The following is a 17,853-nucleotide window of genomic DNA, read 5'->3' as shown; positions in this document are numbered from 1 at the left end:
TCTGTGATGGTTTAAAGGATTTTCTTTGGGAAAAAGACCTTCAGCAACCCCCTGCCCCCCAACACACACACAGCTTCTTCTGTAATCTTCAAACCAACCTGCACGGTTTTCTTTTCTCAGCATATTAAACATGTTTGAATAAAATAGCTTTCCAGGAGGGTCCTACAGTAGTTCCCTCAAAAGGTCCAAGGCTAGAGAGAAACAACCAGCATGAATGTGGATCCTAAATTCACTCAGAAGGCAGAACCAGTGGTGGGGGGGGGGCTCCCCCTGGCAAGTGGGGCAGGGGGAATGTGTCCTTTATATTTCATTCTCCTGACATGCCAAAGTCAGCCCACGTACCCACCAGGGCTCCTTGGTACTAGTGGAAAGTTAGCTGGTAAGGGGTGTGCTATCTTGATGGTGGATAAGGAAACAGTGCTGATGAGGAAGTTTAGGAGACGGTTGATAAGTATCAACCTCTCATCTCAGGACTCAGATGGAGGAAATCATCAAAATGCTCCTCCACACCCTGGCTACCCAGAATGAACCAGGGACTAGAGAATCAACACGGGAGTCTGTTAGAATGCAGAATCTTGGGCCCCACCCCAGACTTAACAGACCAGAATATGCATTTTAATAGGATGTTAGGTGAACTGAATGCACATTAAAATGAGAAAAACATTGCTCAGTCTTGGCTGTACATCAGATTCACTCGGGGAGTTTTTAAAAAATTCTCACGCCTGACAATGATTCCTTGGATAAGACACCCAAAGCACAGTCAGTGAAAGAAAACGTAGATAAAATAGGCTACGTCAAAATTAAAAACTTTTGTGCATCAGGGACTAGCAAAAGAATGAAAAGACAACCTATAGAATTGGGGGAAGATATTTACAAATCATAAATCTGATTAGATATTAATATCCAGAATGTATAACTAAAAAACTCCTAGGACACAACAGAAAATGAAACTATTTGATTCAAAATGGGCTAAGGACTTGAATAGACATCTTCCCAAAGATATACAAATAGCCAGTAAGAAAATGAAACATCACTAACTACATAGTAAATACCAACAAAACCACAGTGACATGTCGTTTCACACCCATTAAAATGGTTGTGATTAAAAAAAGAAAAAAAAACAATGTTGATGAAAATGCTGGTAGGAATATAAAACAATCCAGCTGCTGTGGAAAAGAGTATGGTGGTTCCTCAAAAATTCCAAAATAGAATTACCATATGCTTTTGCAATTCCTCTTCTGAGTAAATACTCAAAACCATTGAGAAGAGATGGCTTAAGAGATATTTGTACACCCATGTTCATGGCAGCATTGTTCACAATGGTCAAAAGGTGCAAGTAACCCAAGTGTCCTTGGATGGATAAGAGGATAAACAAAATATGGCATGTACATACAATGAAATACTATTCAGCCTTAAAAAAGAAATTTGATGTGGATGAATCTTGACCTTGTACTAGTGAAGTAAGCTAGACACAAAAAGACAAATGTTGTTTAATTTTACTTCTGTGGGGTACCTAGAGTAATCAAATTTATGGGCAGAAAATAGAATGTGGTTTCCAAGAGCTGGAGAAAAGGGAGAAAGTAGAATTAGTGTTTAGTGAGTATAGGGTTTCAGTTTGGGATGATGAAAAGCTCTGACAACAGACCGTAGCAGTGGCTGCACAACAGTGTGAAAGTATTTAATGCGACTGACTTGTTCACTTAAACATGAGGAAATGGCAAATTTTACGTTTTGTATATTTTACCACAATCAAAGATGAGATGCCTGCGTCTCATCCCAAGATCCTATGACTTAACTGGCCTAAGATGCAGTCTGCGCTTGGATTTTTAAAAGTTCCCATGTGGTTCTAATATGTTGCAAAATTTCAGAAACACTATTCTATACCAGTGCTTCAGGTTCCTCAAACTTGAACGTGTGCATGAATCTCCTAGTGGTCTTGTTAAAATGCAGATTCTGATACAATAATTCGGCTGCAGAGCCCAAGATTCTGTATTTCTAGCAAGCTCCCAGGTGGTATAGGTGATGCTGATCCATAAACCATACACTGAGTAGTAAGATTCTTTACCACAGCTCCCAAAGTCATGAAACCAGGCTGTGTGCTACAGTGAAGGTACAAGATTGGTTCAAGAACCTTCTGCTCTGCTTCTAGAACTAAGGGATTGAAATCAGTCACTAAGCAATGCAATCCCCAGGGCCACCCAGACTCAGGTCTTGGAACACTCAAAGTAGTAGCTGTCTTTAGTTCAAGGTCAAATTACCACAATGGATTCAGAAGGACAAATGGATTCTGGTTCTAGGTTTTGTGAAGAGGTGAGAAGAGGGGAAGAGTTGAAACTGGAGTGGGTCAGTCCAAGGAGACAAGAGATAGATGTCAACGAAAAGAAGGGCCCAGAGAAAATGGATATGAGCAGGAATTTGTAGGCCAAGGCAGGGACACATGCCAATGTGTTCCCAGAAACCACCATCGGAAGTGCCCTATTACTATTTGTTGAAGTAAGGAAAGAAGGAAGGAGTCCAAATAATAATATAAATCAGCAGAAACCATTTGCAACTCATCATAGGTGTCTAGAAACTTCTTTCTCTAAATCAACGCTTCTCAAACTGAAATGTGCTTGACAATCACCTGAGGATCTTGTTCAAATGCAAGTTCAGGTTCAGTTGATCGGAATGCCTAACACACTGTCATGCGATGCTCGGGTCGCTGTCTGCAGACCTTTCAGGAGCAAGGGTCTTGACAGGTGGCTCCCAACCCCAGCTACTCAACAGAATCACCTGGGGAGCACTGAGAAATAAGCTGCTGCCTGCGCCCCTCTCCCAGAGTGTGACTTAATTGGTCGAGGGTGGGGTTTGAGCGCTGTATCTTTTTAGAAGCTTCCCAGACGATGTTAGTGGGCAGTCGGGTTGAGAAGCACTGCCCCAGACTCGTGGTCCCCCCATGGGAGTAGAAGCTGCAATCTGATTTGAAGTGAAAAATGTTTTTGCTACTAAAATTCATCATCGGCTTGTTGAAGTATTTGAAGAAAATCTATTTAGCCAGAGAGTGTCAACAGAAGCGGGGGATATGAAGTTTGAGGAAGAAAGCACAGCAAGTGGATACTGCCTGAAGCAGAAGGGCAACGGGTGCCCGGAGTGACCTCACATTTGATATGGCTGGCTCGGGAAGCCTCCTGTCACACCACTGTGAACATCTGAATCCTTTGGGAGAGCAGGTAGGAAAGTTAAAAATAGAAAGGAAAAATGGGTTGAACTGAGCATTTCTGATTTCTTGAATGCTGTGCATCAAGCACCTACATGGTACAGTACTATCAGTGGTACTCACTGGTGGGAGTAGCACCTAAATAATATGCCGAGTACTACATGGTATATAGCATGTGCTAGTACACAGCACCAGTACTCTAGTATATAGCACTAGTGCTCTGGCACACAGTGTGTAGTACTCTATGCACTATCTGCTAGAGATGCAGTGAAGACTAGGATGTAAAGATGAATGAAACCTGGTCCATGCCTTGCAGAGCCCTGCCAACAGGCAGTGGAGCAGGTGTGATGCCCTGTGTGGGGGCCATGGATGGCTGTCCAGGGTCAGAGCAGCCCAGAGAAGGCAAGACTAAGCAGCAAAGGCAGAGCTTGGGCAGAGGGGCACAGAGTCAGAGCACATGGTGCCTCAGTAAGGAACATGTGCTTCTCGCACAGGCAGGGGAAAAGGGGGAAGAGACTGGTCTTCATAAGGGCCAGAGGTGGTGGAACTTGTGGTTCAGGCTGTAAGAAGAATTGCTTCATTGTAATAATTTCTTTAAAACGCTCCATAAGCAAACTTTTTGAACAATCCTCAGCAAGATGAAGAGAGCCCAAAGCCTAGAGTCAGCGACCTGAATTTGAAGTTCAAGCCCACCGCAAACCAGCCAGTGACCTTGGTGGGTTGTTCCACCTTTCTGATCTCCTGTGACTTCATGTGAAACGTAGGCTCGCCTGACCTGCCCAGGGGTTAAGTGAATCTCAATGAAAGCCTGGCAGGGAGCCTGGTGGGAGGCAGCCTCGAGGCTCATCTCCCATAGTGAAGGGTAGAGAGTCTTCATACATTGGCTCAGGGTCACATGCAGCCAAACTCAGTTTTCTGTGGCCTCGGGACTTTCCTGAATTGGGTCTGAAAACTGGTAACCAAGCAACCTGGATTCTCCACTGTGGGGTCAGGCAGCTTACAGCAGAGGCTTCCAGGGCAATTTCCAGGGCAAGCAGTTCTTTTGCAATTATCCAAGGAGCAAGGACACACCCCAAGCACTCACAAAAGCAAGAGGCTGGAAGGCTTCAGATGTTGATAGCGAGCAGAGTAATGCAGACCCCTTCCAGACTCTTGTCAGAGAGCTGGGACACGGGGGAGAGAGGCAACCACGGAACACTCCGCCCTGCACCGGCCGGGCCACCAGGTCCACACAGAGACCCACAGAAGAGCTAATGGATCTAAAGCCACATTGGTGAAGAGCTGACAGATCCACCTGGTTCATTCACCGCAGCCACGCTTCCCACAGACCTGCAATAAACCTGGCCTTGAGCTGGGTGCTGGGGTCAAGGGGAGAAAGGTATTCGAGATGGGATCACAGAGAGACCCAAGTGATCTGGTGGGAGGAGCTGATAAGTGCCTTCCTGATGGCGGGTGCTGAAGCTGGCCTTTGAAGGATGCCAAGGAGGGCAAGATGAGGCTGGAGCAGGCGGGAAAGAAGAGCAATGCAGACAGATGGCAGATGCCTGCAAAAGTCAGGGGACCCAGCTGTGACCCCAGTTGCCCTCCAAGACTGCCCATTTCCAGGCAGGGAGACTCACTCCCCACGCCTCCATGCCCTCTGCAGGACCCTTCTCTGGACTACAGCGGATGGTCTCCACCAGGGTGATTTTGTTCCCCTTCACCGAGGGACATTTATCAATCTTTGGAGACATTGTGGGTCATCAGACCAGGGAAGGGGGTGTTACTGGCATGCAGTATGCAGAGTTAGGGATGCTGCTGAGCTTCCCACAGTGCACAGGACAGCCCCACAACAAAGAACCCTCCAACCCCAAATGCCAACAGTTGGAGAATGAGAATCCTGAACTAGAGCACCCCCACCCCCACCTCATCAGACTGGCCACAGAGCACCAGGAGCCTTCCCGGACCTGCCCTACAGAGGCCACCCTGCCACATGCTGAGCTTGACCAGGCAGATGCCCTGCTCCCACGCACGAGGGAGTGCGTGGGCAGGTGCAGGTGCAGGGATCAGCAAGCTGACAGTCCCCAAACAGCTGCATCCGTGACAAGGGTGGCATTTCCTCTCTATCTGCCTGAGCCCTGCCTCTCCCACCCCGGTGGTCCTGAGTTTGAATAGGAAATTGGAATGCTTATTCACACCTCAACTGGGCCACTCACTGGAAGGCAAGTGTCAGACTTGGCTCTTAGTCTTTGTTCCTCACTACCATGGGGTTGTGGAGCCAGTCGTCCTTTATGACGTCAGAAGGCTGCCCAGTTTTCCCATCCTGCTGCTGGGATCTGTTCCCTTGACCCTTCCCCTGAACAAGAGCAACTCTTGCCAACCCTTCCTTATTTCATCTCACCCACTTTCTAAGTCTCAGAGCTCAATATGTGGCTTCTCAGCCTAATTTGTGGGGTCTATAGGCAAGGCAGACAGAGAGGCACAGAGCTGCAGTTTCACACAGCCAGTCCTGTACGAGGAATGGACAGCCATAATAAAAGCAAGTACCTACCACTGACCATGTGACAGGCACTACTCTAAACCTTCACATGGATGAGTCATTTAATCCACATAGTAACCTTTCGAGGGTCCTTACAGATAAGGATGCTAGGGCACAGAGAAGTCAAGTAACTTGCCTGGGGTCACAAAGCTGGTACTCAGTAAACCCAGAATTTTTATCTAAGCCAATAAGCTTCAGAATTTATATTTATAGGTGCTGCACTAAACAGCTCCCTCACCAAACTCGTCTTAAACCAAGTGAGAATGGAGTGCAGTTGAAAGAGCAAGCATTTCTGCCTGAGGAAGCTGGAGAGGACCTTGAGAGACAGAGGCAACGGTGAGCTGGCCACAGAGACACAGTGGAGAAGTGCTCCAGGCCAAGGAGACAGCATTGCATGGAGGGGAGGCTGGTTCATGGAGGGGAGGCCGGTTCATGGAGGGTTGGGAGGCTGTGCAGGGCTCGGGGAGGACAGCTGGTGGGAACAAGTGCAGCTAAGGAGGTTGGAGACTGCGGAGGCGGTGGGGGCACGAGATGGCCCCGGTGGTGTGGTGGAAAGAACATGGTAGGGCTGAGCGGGAACTAGAGATCCCCAGCATAGGCAAGGCCCTGGGTTCCATCCCCGGCACCACCACAAAAAAGAGCAGGCCAAAGAGGAGGACCATGTGCAGGAGGCCACGAGGGGGCTGGGCTGGATGCAGAGGACAGCAGAAGGTCACTACCATGGCCCCAATGAGGGAGGATGCTGAGCTGGCGTGTGCTCATGCCCATTCGCTGGGGACGTCTTGTGTGCAAACTTCAAGTCAGGCACTGTCCTGGGCACTAGGACACTGAGAACAAGATGAAGCCATGCCCCATGGAGCATATGCTCTGACACCTCAGTTCTGTTTCTCCAACTGTCCCCTGACCGGCCAGCCTGGGAGAAGCTCCAGATCTCAGCACCCCACCCCGACCCCACATCTTCCCCAGCACCAAGAAAACAGGGGGCTTCCTTTGCATTTCCTCTAACTAGAGAGAAGCTGCAGCAGCACTCAGAGAGGAGATTTGGTCCCTTTCCAGAAAAAGGCAGAAGAAAGTCCAGGGGACCCAGGCTAAAGGGCACTGCAGAGACCACGGAGCTAATGAAATTTTGTTTCTGAAAATGAGAGGACGCCTGGAGTCTCCTAGCCTTATGTGCAGGGTCTAGTAGGTTCCTGGTGGGTATGGTTAAGTGCTCAGCCATCCTGCTCTGTAAAATGGGAAGGAAGGCTTGTAGGTTTGCTCTGAGAATGAAGTGGGATTAATGGGTGTTAACTTCTAAGCCCAGTGCTGGCCAGAGAGAAAGCCTAACCGTGTAGATAATGGAAACAATAATCACACCATTACTACTAGTAATAAATGTTTGCTGACGGAACAAATGCATCTCGGGAGATGGAGCTGGGGCATGCAGGTGCTCCCCTTCCAGCAGGATCTGTCAGACGTTGAGCAGAAGGCTCCAGACTGTAGGACTTTGAAGAATAGGCTTGCTTCTGTTACTAATTTGTCTAGGAACCCCAGTGGAGTTCTTTGACTCCTTAAACACTGCTTTCCAAATGCAGGCCCCCCTCAGTAAACACCTTCTTCAAACGTGTAAAAGATGCCTGCTGGCCAGGCATGGGCCCTGGCCTCACTCAGCGGGGCTGACACTGTGCACCACACACTGGGATAAGTCCAGCAAAGCAACAGGTACAAAGTCCGGGCTGCAGCCTGTGGGAGGAGGGATTAACAAGTCAGGTGGGTGGAAAGGCTCTCCAGAGCAGGTGAATTGGGATTCCAGGTAGCTGAGACCTATGGATCAAAGGCAAGGATGTGAGACAGCTTGGTGCATGCTGCGAATGCAGCTGGTGCTGCTGGAATGCAGTTTCCCAGACAGGGGGTAGGAGAAAATAGGGACAGGGAGGGGAGGAGATGGAGCTTTGTGTAGAGGCTGCAGTTGGGCCCTGTAGAGCCTGCCATGCCAAGGGAAGGAGCCTGGAGTCACACCGTGTGAGAGGTTTTGAAGTCAGACAGAGACATGATCAGACTTGCATTTTCCAAAGGGCATTTTAGCTTTGGGCAGCAGCTTGCAGGCCAGCTAGGCTGTGTTTCTGAGCAGTGAGTGAGAGTGTCCCAGAGGGGATTTGAACAGCGTGGGCAGGGGCGGGGCAGGCCACTGGATGACCTCCAAAGTTCTTTTCCAGGCCTGATAGTCTATGGGTCAGGTTTTTTCCCTAAATCATTTAAAATGCATTAGTGGACCTTGCTATTTAAAAGCATCCTCCTGGGAATCTTTCTGTGAAGCAATGATTCACTCCCTAGTTTGTCTTCGGTGGAAATCCAAATTTCCATCTATTCCACCAGCTCCAAGGAAAAAGCTACACGGAGCTCCCTTGCAGCAGCTGGGGGGAGGCGGGGAAGAGAGAAAGGGCCTGAGAAGCAGCTGGGGATGATGAAGAGAAAGAGACCCCCGGCCTTGCCTCAGGTTCAGGACAGGCCATCATGTGGTGGGTGGGCCCTGCACGTGGCCTCAGGCCCTGCCTGATCAGGGGGGTGCTGAAGTTCACGTGGCCTTGGTGCCAGATGTTGGCTCAGGAAAGAAGACCCAGGCCAGTGTGGAGACCCACTTAAAAACCAAAGGCCACCCCTATCCCAGAATGGCCACCTGCATTCCCTTATTCATTTGTTCATCCAGAGAGCACCTGTTGAGCCCTTTCATAGCCAAGTGCCATGATGGGTGCTGAATCTGTAGCTAAGAACAAATGACACAGTGCCTCCCCATACAAGTGGCAAGCCAGCGGTTTTTCCTTCTTGAGGACTCTTATTTTCCTACCTGCAAAAGCCCTCCATAGCTTCTTAGATGAAAGGTATGTGGTAATGGTTTCCAAGACAGAGGCTGTTCTCAGAGACCAGGGTGAAAGCAAACACGGCTTCACTTAGAACAAGAGCCTGTGGCGATAGAAAGAGCCTGTCCCCCAACTCCTCTGATTACAGTGACAGACCTCGAGAGGCTAAGGGACCTGCAGAGCATCCAAAGCAAGGATTGAGGCACTAAGGCCCCCCTGCTTCACTGGGATAGAGAGGGAAGCAACCTTAGTTTTCTGAGGGAAACCCATGTGACTTCCTACCTCCATCCCTGGGTACAAGAAGGACAAGACCAGCTTTGAGCCTTCTGCAAAAACCACCACTGATGATGCCCACCCAGGAGGAAAAATGTGGGTTCCCAGGCCTGTCCCCCTCCTGAGAGCCTATCAGGATTTTGCAACACTGGATGCTTCCTTTCAGACAGACATTAAAGGAGGCTGCGAGGCCAATGCAGAAATCTCCCCCATGGTGGCTGCACTCCCCTCGGGTAGGTGGAGACTGGCATCGGGAGGGAAGAGGTCCCTGCAGTCATCCCTCCTCTGGTCACAGGGACAGTCCCTGAGCTCAGCAGTGATTCTGTGACCTTGTCACTGTACTTGTCGGGTGCAAAAAAAGATAAGAGTAACTGGAAACAACAGCAAGGGTCATTTTACACTCTCTGCACTCTCGATTCTTCTGTAGCTAATTAAAGTAATATGTCAAAATGTCCCTTGGAAGAGATCTTTAAGAATATGTCTGTTAAGTAAACAAGGTTTTACTAATTAATGACACGCCTTACCATCCCTCATTGAAGTTCCCTGCAGAATCTCCCAGTGCCAGGAGGGCCGAGTAGGAAAGGGTAGTGGGGAAGTCACCATCTCCCCTTCCCGGAGGGAGTGGGGACAAATCCAGTCACTTGTCATCTGTGGAGCTATCAGTTTCTCCTCCGGATGTTGATCAGATTTCCTAGGCTGGAACCAACTCACAGGGCCAGGGGACTGGAATTTTTCCAAGAAGGAAACGCTTTGCTTCTTATGAAGTCAACATGATTTCTTTCAAGGAAAAATTTCATCTTTTTTTCTTTTTAAGTGTCTAGCGTTTATGAAGGGCAAATCTTTAGACTTTAAAGATAAAGATTATGATATACTTATCTTTTGCGAAGACCACCCCCCATCTCTCTCTCTCTCTCTCTCTCTCTCTCTCTCTCTCTCTCTCACACACACACACACACACACACACACACAGTCATGGGGATGGGGGAATGATTTTGTCCAATATGATACAATGAGTCAGTGGCAAGGCCAGAAATAGAACTTTCCAAGCTCCCAAATTCATAATAATAGCAATATTAACAATAGTCTCTAATTTTCCAAGCATTTTCACAGTTCATATTTAATAGTTGAAATAACCTGGGGGGGAGTGTTGGTAAGTCAGTCAGTCCAGGAGAGCAGATCTGAGTTTCAGGTCAGCTCTGCACTTGCTTGCTCTGTAATCCTGGCTGGTCCCTTCTCCTCTCTGGATCTCAGTGTCCTCAGCTGTGAAACAGGAGAACTAGATGAGAACACTCTCCCACCTTCTAATGAGCTATGAGGCTGCTTCTCCAGTCCAAGGGTTCTCAACCTTGTCACTATTGATATTTGGAGCCAGATGACATTTGCGGCGGGGGGGGGGGGGGGGGGGCTTTCCTTTATGTCGTTGCATGTTTAGCAACATCCCTGGCCTCTACTCACTAGATGCTTGTGGCACCCCTTACTCCAGTTGGAACAATTTAAAAAAAAAGTCTCCATGGACTAGGGTTGTGGCTCAGTGGTAGAGTGCTTGCCTCGCATGTGTGAGGCGCTGGGTTCGATCCTCAGCACCACATAAAAATAAATAAAAACAAGATAAAGATATTGTGTCCAACTACAACTAAATATATATATATATATATATATATATATATATATATATATATATATATATATATATGTAATCTCCAGATATTGCCAAATGTCTGGTGGGTAGAGGCCAAGTAACCTCTCTAGTCACTGTCCAAGGACTTTAAGAAGGTCAAGATCATGACTGATCCGGTGGAAAAAAAAAAGGTCTTATGGTCCTCTTCTCCAACCCCGTCTCACCTTTCTACACACTTTTTGAGCACAATCTCTCACTTTTTTTTTTCTTTTTGCTATTTCTCATTTCTTAAATGTCCTAAGTGGCCCAGGGTGCATTTGGTGTGATAATGAACCGATTGATTTCATACTTTTTCCTAAGGAGAGTTCACAGGTTTGTGTACCCTAAGCAACTAGTCAGGCTCTCCAGACGTTCCTCGCAGAGTCCAGGCTGGCCTAGAAGTCTGTATCTGCAGCCTGCAGGAGGCTCGGTGAGCACAAATTTGTCAGCACTCTTAAATCACTGGGCTCTGAGGAAGGCTTCTCCCAGCAGAAAGATCCTTCCTTAGGAATCAATAGCTCAGGGCCCTCCATCACATTCAGAATTATCCTGGGACCTGTAAAATTTGTTTTCCCCCAAGCATGGCAGAACCCCAAAGTGAAAACCCTGAAATGGGAGAGGGAGGAAGGCTAGGAGGGAGCCCTGCCAAGGAGGCCTTGTCCGTCAGCCTAGATGTCGCTGTGAGCAGAGGCAGATGTGCAAACCTGGACACTTGGCCTCGCTTGCAGGGGAAAAGAGGACTCTGTGTGGTTCCCAGTGATCCAGCAATAATCTCCCCTTCCAGCTGAATACCTCTTCACAGCTTCCCAAGGGCACAGGCACATGAGAGACCATCTCCCCTGGTCTTTGCTACCCACCCCTCATCACAGGGTCGCCAGCTTCACCACATAGCTGAGGAGAAAACTGAGGCATGCAGGGGTCAAGTTCAAGGTCTCTAAGCCAGTAACTGGTGAGTCAGGTTCTAAGGTTCTGTCTTCACTATTAATAGTGAGAGCAGGTCAACCACCTAGTGAGGCTCATGAAAGGGACAACTTCTTGTTTGCTCAGCATCTAATGCCATTCTCAGACTCTGTACCCTGCCTCATTAAACAAACATCCAGAAAGTTTGCGCTTTACCTATATCATATGTAGTTATATTCCTCTGGCTCTACCCAGAACTAGACCACTTCACCAGCTAATGCAGGGAGCTGGCCAGGGTCTCAAGCATAGCTCTCAGGATTCCACTTAAATAAAGGGCCACATTCGCCTCACCTCCCTCCTCTCCTGCCGATGAAGACCCTCTTGTCTGGGAGCCTAAGGGAGGAGAGCATCCTCAAGCATCTTCCCTGGCAACAGGCATCCCTTGGGTGAGTCTTAGGGATAGCAGAAAATTTTTACTTTCAGAATTCTGGCATGGCAACAGTGGGCTCCTCATGAGGTTAGGCCACCAAGTCTGCTAAGGCCCTGAGGGAACCCTGAAGAAGTCCATACAGCATACAAAGAAACTAGATGAGGAGAGGGAAACAGAGCGAGCAGCCCATGTGTCACTCAGCAAATCCGCTTCCCAGGGCCTTGCGCAGTGAGACTCACAGAATGGAAGAAAGGGCAATGGAAATGGTAGTATCTTTCAGGTCACCTAAGAAGCTTGAATAAGAGGATTTTGCAAAAATAGGACATCCTAGCACTCTGACCTTGAACTGGGAGCAGCAAGGATGGGGGAATTGGCAGATGCTCTTTGGAAACTGTCCAATTCATCCACAATCTGTGTTTGAGAGGTCCCACCAGGAGGGTGTGAAGCTAGGACAGAGAGACTCCACTCCAGCATGTCTTAGCAGAGGAAAGGAAGAGCGCCAGGCCTGGATTCGAAGACCATGGTGAGGCCCTGGGTACTTCTGGTTCCAAAGTTCATGAATAGAAAGCTGGAGTTGCATGGCTTTTGCCTAGAAGCCCACTTGGAGTCATGAGATAAGATAGTGGAGGAAAGGGAAACAATACTTAGAGACCAGTGCATATGCATTCCCAGAATCTTTATCTCCTCATTCTGGATACAGATTTAAAGGAAATTCCCCTAAATTTAATAGAGCTATTAATTTACCAAAGTCTGGTCAGTCAATAATTACCAGTGCTGACGGTAGAGAGAACATATGTTCATCTTCACACTAAAGAGGAAACGGGTCACTGGAGTGGAAAAAGCTACACATAAAGAATCAAAAATCCTAGGACTTAGTCCCAACTCTTCCACTGAACAACCATGTGACCTTGGGCAAGATACTTGCCTTTACTGGGCTTCACTTTTGTCATTGGCAAATTAAGTGCATACGTGAATATTGGGGATAGGATGAGGCTGCACTAGATACTTCCCAAGGCTCCCGTCTTCTAGCTGATATTCTTGGGTTCTGTGAACCCTCAAGGAAAAGGAGTTCAAAGAACACACCAGTGCCAGGTACAAAGGAATTATCACAGAGAGCGGGTGGAGCTGCGTACCAGCTTTGTCTCCTTGCAATGTAGTGTGAGCACCTGTCCCATTGCACTTGAGGTCACAGGACCACCTGAAGTCCAGAGAGCATGTGGTGGAATGGCTCTAATTGTGTCAATGGCCACTGGTTGAGGGCTCAGGTCTGAGTTTGCTTAAAGCATTAACTTCTATGGCCAGTGAAGGGCAAGAAGTGAGAAAGTCAGTAGTCTTGAGCTAGGTACACTTGGTGCCCCCTACTGGACACCAGGAAACTTGCTTCACCTTTAAGCTCCCACCAACTGGGCAGGCAGCAAGGAAGCTTGAGAACCAACCCTGGCTGTCATAAGATGTTTAATAGAACTACTTCCTTGGCTGGTGTCCCTCTCCCTATAAGAGTCTATGTTTCACTTCTTAGGATTAAACAGGCCATTGGTCCACACATTTACAGAGATACCCCTGTGCAGCCATAGGAAGCCCTAGGCAAACATCAAGGTGTAAAGGAATAAACTCAAGAGTTCAGAACACCAGGTGCAGCCCAGATGGAGGAAAAAAGGAAGAAAGAGCAACAAGCAGGTATTTCATTACACAAATCCCCACTGGAGAGAAGGTCTTGGGAAATGCAGCAGAAAAATGTTGACTTCAGGCAGGCAGAGGTTGGAGCTGGGGTTTGGGAATGAATTGCCAGCCCCCATAAAAGATCTCCAGCTATCACTGGAGTTTGAACTCAGCCCTGTGTTCAGAGATGGCATAGGGTGAAGGATACAGCCCCAACCATGCATCTATAGAGCAGGTAACCACCACCTACCTTGGACCTTCTCCAGAGTCCTTTAGGACCAACTGGAAACTGGACTATTCTAATTGTGGTCCTGTATACCAGCACCAAGACCCTAAACTCCCTTAAAATGACTTTTAGGGCTCACTGTCAGAAAGATGTTCTTAATCAAGTCAGAAAGAGAGAAAACATTCCTCAAGGACCATATCAGAACAACCGCCATGTTCCCACTCTTCCATCCTCCACTTCTCCTTTCGCATGGCTGAGAGTGAGGTATGATATGACTGCCTGAATTAGCTCTAATTCAGTCCTGGGTATTTCCTGCCCCAAGTTATCAGGGTCCCAAATCTGCAATCCAGCTTTTTCTCTTCCCACACGAGTTCTCCCAGCACTCAAGACAGCACCACAGGAACAGTCCCCTACTCCTGGCACCCCCTTGCCTTCTTTTCCACCTGGCTTCACTTGGGAACTCCTGCACCCATCCCAGAAGGTACCTCAAGTGCGACTCAAGAATGTGTCCTGCCTGGAGAACTCAATCACCTCCTGGGACACACAGAAGGCATACTAGATGAACCCACCAGCAAAAGCAACAAGAAACATTAGTCATTCACAGAAGAAGCCCCCACCCCCACCCCTAGGGAGGCTCGCATTCAGGCTGGGATGACTTTGGATTCTTGAGTTGGTTTCTGCAGAAGCGGGACTAACCAGGCTCCCAACTAATGTACTGCAAAGAAGCGCGCTGCATTGCTGGGCATGCCCCCAAGCCCGGCCTACGGCCCCATCAGAACCTCTGTGGGCTTCCACAGTGTCGAGGGGTTCGCCCGGTTCCCCTGGAATGTCTGAAGCAGGCTTGCCTGAGACAGCCTGAAAGCGAGACCACACCTCGGTCCAGCAAAAGGCGGCTGGCAGCTACGCCGCGCGCGGGGCTCGCTCCTAGAGCTCTCTGCCACCCAGCGCTGTGCAGAGGAAAGAGCTCGGCTTCCCCGGGGAGGGAGAGCCAGTCCCAGGGGCTCTTGTCCAGCCCCGATGACCCCTCCCCAAGCGTAGACACTGAGCTAAGACCAGTAGCCTCCCCGGCCTGGCCAAAGCTGAGCCTGGCTGGCTGGGTGACTCCGGATACCCCTTGCACAGCCTTCCTCACCTGCTCCGCCCCCTCCCAGTCCCCGTGCCCCCTCCCCAAACACCTGACCTCCAGTGCGCCCCCGACACCTTCTCTGCCAGCTGCAGTCCGTCGCCCCTACACCTCGGCTCCCACCCCTAGACCCCGGCCCGCGGGGGAGGCTCTGCGCGCCAATCGAGTCCAGCGCCTCTTGGCAAGTTGGGAGCAAAACCACCGCCTTCGCGGTCTCAGTCTTGCCAGGTTCCCAGCGGCATTCCAGCCACCCCCGAGAGCGGATGGGAACCGGCGCGTAGACCTGGCGAAACTTTCTCTGCCTGAGGGGCTGGGGGCTCCGGGAGTGGGTACTCACGCCGGGGTCAGCGCAGGGAGTCATCCTCGGGCTCTCTCAGCCCCTCCGCCTGGGGGCGTCGGAGCGCGGGCGCTCGCTGCCGCCTTTGCCGCCGCCGCCGCCGGCGCCGCTGCCGCCTTGCAGCTCCCAGCCCCGGTCCCGGGCTGGCCTCGAGCCTCCCGCCCCGACGCCTCGCGCTCGCTTTATACAACTCCACTCGAGCGCGCCCGGGCTTATGTAAAGGCTGGCGGAGGCCGGCAGCCAATGGCGTGGCAGCTGAAGCCGAGGGCCCAGGGTTGGGGGGCGCCCGCGCAGCCAATCGCGGCCCGGGGAGTCCGGGGAGCCGGGTGGGGGAAGGGGCGCCTCCCCGCGCTGATTTAGGAGCCGGGATTGCGGTGGCAGCAGCCGGCAGCCGGGCTGGCCCGGCGCGCCGCGCCGCGGCAGGCACTAGGGTGGGCGGCGGCGAGGGCGGGCGCCCCCGGCGCTCCGCCGCGCCCCAACGCTGCGTCGCGTAACCTTCAGGAGGCAGTCGGGCCTGGCGAAGGGGGAGAGGGTTCCTCGCGGGGCGCTGGGGGTCCCTGGCCAGCGGGTATCAGAGGTCCCTTGGGAGGAAGCGCTAGGAAGAAATGCAAAGGAGGAGGGGAGGCCGGCGGGCCCCACGACCCCGCCGCCACCCTACGCGCAGGACCGAGAGGGTGGCGGCGGGAGCGGGGACACTGCTTTTTCGTTTCCCCGGAGATAGAGATCTGGCGTCTCCGGGCGGACCTGAGCGGCCGCGCTAGCAGCGCTGATGGCGAGATTTCGTGCTGCGGAGCGAGCGCCGAGCCGATCTTTATCCAGCCTGGGGACGTGTCCGAGCGCCTCTCCGGGACTGCTCTGTATGAGGAGCAGAGCTTCGCCACGGCCCTAGCGGGCGGGGGGCGGGCGAGCAGAGCTCCGGGATCAGGGGCGGCTGCCAAAGAGGCTGCGGGCAGCGTCTGCTTCACAAACCCAGCGCCCTGAGTCCCGCTCCCCGCGTCTGGCTCCCCGCGCCCCCAGCAGTGTTCTTACCCAACTCCACCCCTCTAGTTCCCACTCCAGCAGTGCCCAAGCTGAGCCTGGTCCACCTGCTCTGGCTCCCTGGTGTCCTCTCAGCCTCCCACACTGCTTTGCTCACAGGTACTGCTTCTCCCCTCCTCACCCCCAGCTTGCTGTGGTGGGTTGGGATGGCTTCTGCTTCTCTAGACCTGGGTCCTTTGGGTGCGAAGCTCCAGAAGAACGCGCTTGGTCAGCAGGGCCCGAAATACTGGTGTCTAGGGCAGGAAATTGGCCTAGATCGATAACACAGAGAAGGCAAGTCTCTTATTTTACACCTAGAACCTGACACATAGTAGGCACCCACTAAGTATAGAATGAATTTTGAACTCTTGGGAGTAGGCTTTCTTTGGGCTTCTGAAAGCTGGGGCTCAGAGCTTGGGAAGAGAAAGACCTGGGAATCTGCCATTAGAGTGGGAAGAAGCCAGGACTGTTTTTCCATCTACTGAAGGTTTTGTGACAGTCACCTAGCAGCCTGACTTCTGAGCACTTGACTCTTAAAATAACGCGGATGTGTTCTTTTATGGAAGGCCCCACCAGCCAGCCCCTGGCTGGATCCTGTTATCCCCAGATATTGAGCAGAACTACTGTGAACCATGTTTTCAGGTCTCTGTGAACTAAGCATAGACAAACCTTCTAGCTCTTTGAGTTCATGTTCTTAATCCTTTGAGGATTGTGGACACATTTGAGAATCTGGCAGAAGTTATTGAATTCCTTTTCTAGAAAAATATACAAACATACACATTTACACACGCACATGCACACACACATATCCCTTGAGTATAATTTCAGGATCATTAGGGACCCTGAGTCTTTTGGGACTCTGCCCAATGTTAATCTGCTTCTCCAGGGGTGGTTAGGAGAACTTCTGGTTTATAATCACCTGCCTTTGGGGACCAAAGATCCTTTTGAACCTTCTGAGAATCTGATAAATGTTGTAGATTTGTTCTCAGAAAAATATTTACACATATTTACATGCAATTTGGGGGATTGGATCATTAGAACTGAGGTGTGTGTGAGGGGGTCCAAGTTAAGACCTTTCACCTAGCTGTAAATAGACTCCACCTCTGGAGCATTTTTGATCCCCTACTGTCTCCCTAAGGAGAGCAATTGGCTCTGCACTCTGCTAGATGGTGCCACCACCCTGTCCCGAAGGCATCTGTATCATGTGCCCAAGGAAGGTCCTGACACCCGAGAGACTACCTCCACAGCATACTTTGCATCTTGGTCCCTGACACCTTCTTAGTGTGGAAATAAGTTGCAGGTTGTCAGATTCTGTCTGATCCATGAACGTTCCTTAGCCAGAAACTCCAACTCAGGGAGACAGCAAGTGACTGGTAATTAGCCAGTTTCACTCAATCCCAAGCATCTGAGCACACGTCTCTTGGTTTTGTTCTCACCTCCCTCTCTGCCTGGGAAGCTGTGAGCAGCAGCCCCAGCTGTGGCACCTCACCTCACCTAAACCCTACAGATTTAGTAACCAGTGTGGTTAATTATTAGCATTAGCCATCCAGATGTGAATAGGTTCTCTGCACAAAACAACTCTGTAATGTTCTCACACTTTCCTGCAGCTGGCCAGGTAAGGGGACAACGGACCAGAGGTGCTGGGGAAGAACAGAGAAATAGGAAATGACAGAGGTATTC

At 50.3% G+C, this 17,853-nt stretch overlaps 1 protein-coding gene across 3 annotated transcripts in view; it reads right to left on the bottom strand.

Annotated features, from left to right (window-relative positions):
* Crtac1 (cartilage acidic protein 1) overlaps positions 1-15,323 on the bottom strand; it is a 134,414-nt gene extending 119,091 nt beyond the window's left edge. For 2 of the 3 annotated variants that reach the window (XM_071610695.1, XM_071610697.1), the window contains exon 1: positions 15,157-15,323. In XM_071610695.1, the coding sequence (XP_071466796.1) occupies positions 15,157-15,180 (24 nt within the window). In that variant the 5' untranslated portion in view covers positions 15,181-15,323. Of the gene's footprint in view, positions 1-9,348; positions 9,421-15,156 lie in introns of those variants that run through there. The other variant, XM_071610696.1, reaches the window with a different exon arrangement.
* Between the last annotated feature and the right edge of the window lie 2,530 nt (positions 15,324-17,853).

This window comes from Marmota flaviventris, chromosome 4, assembly GCF_047511675.1.
Source record: "Marmota flaviventris isolate mMarFla1 chromosome 4, mMarFla1.hap1, whole genome shotgun sequence".
Lineage (NCBI taxonomy): Eukaryota > Metazoa > Chordata > Mammalia > Rodentia > Sciuridae > Marmota > Marmota flaviventris.
The sequence above is the reverse complement of the archived record's forward strand: the minus strand, read 5'-3'. Positions and strand labels throughout refer to the sequence as shown.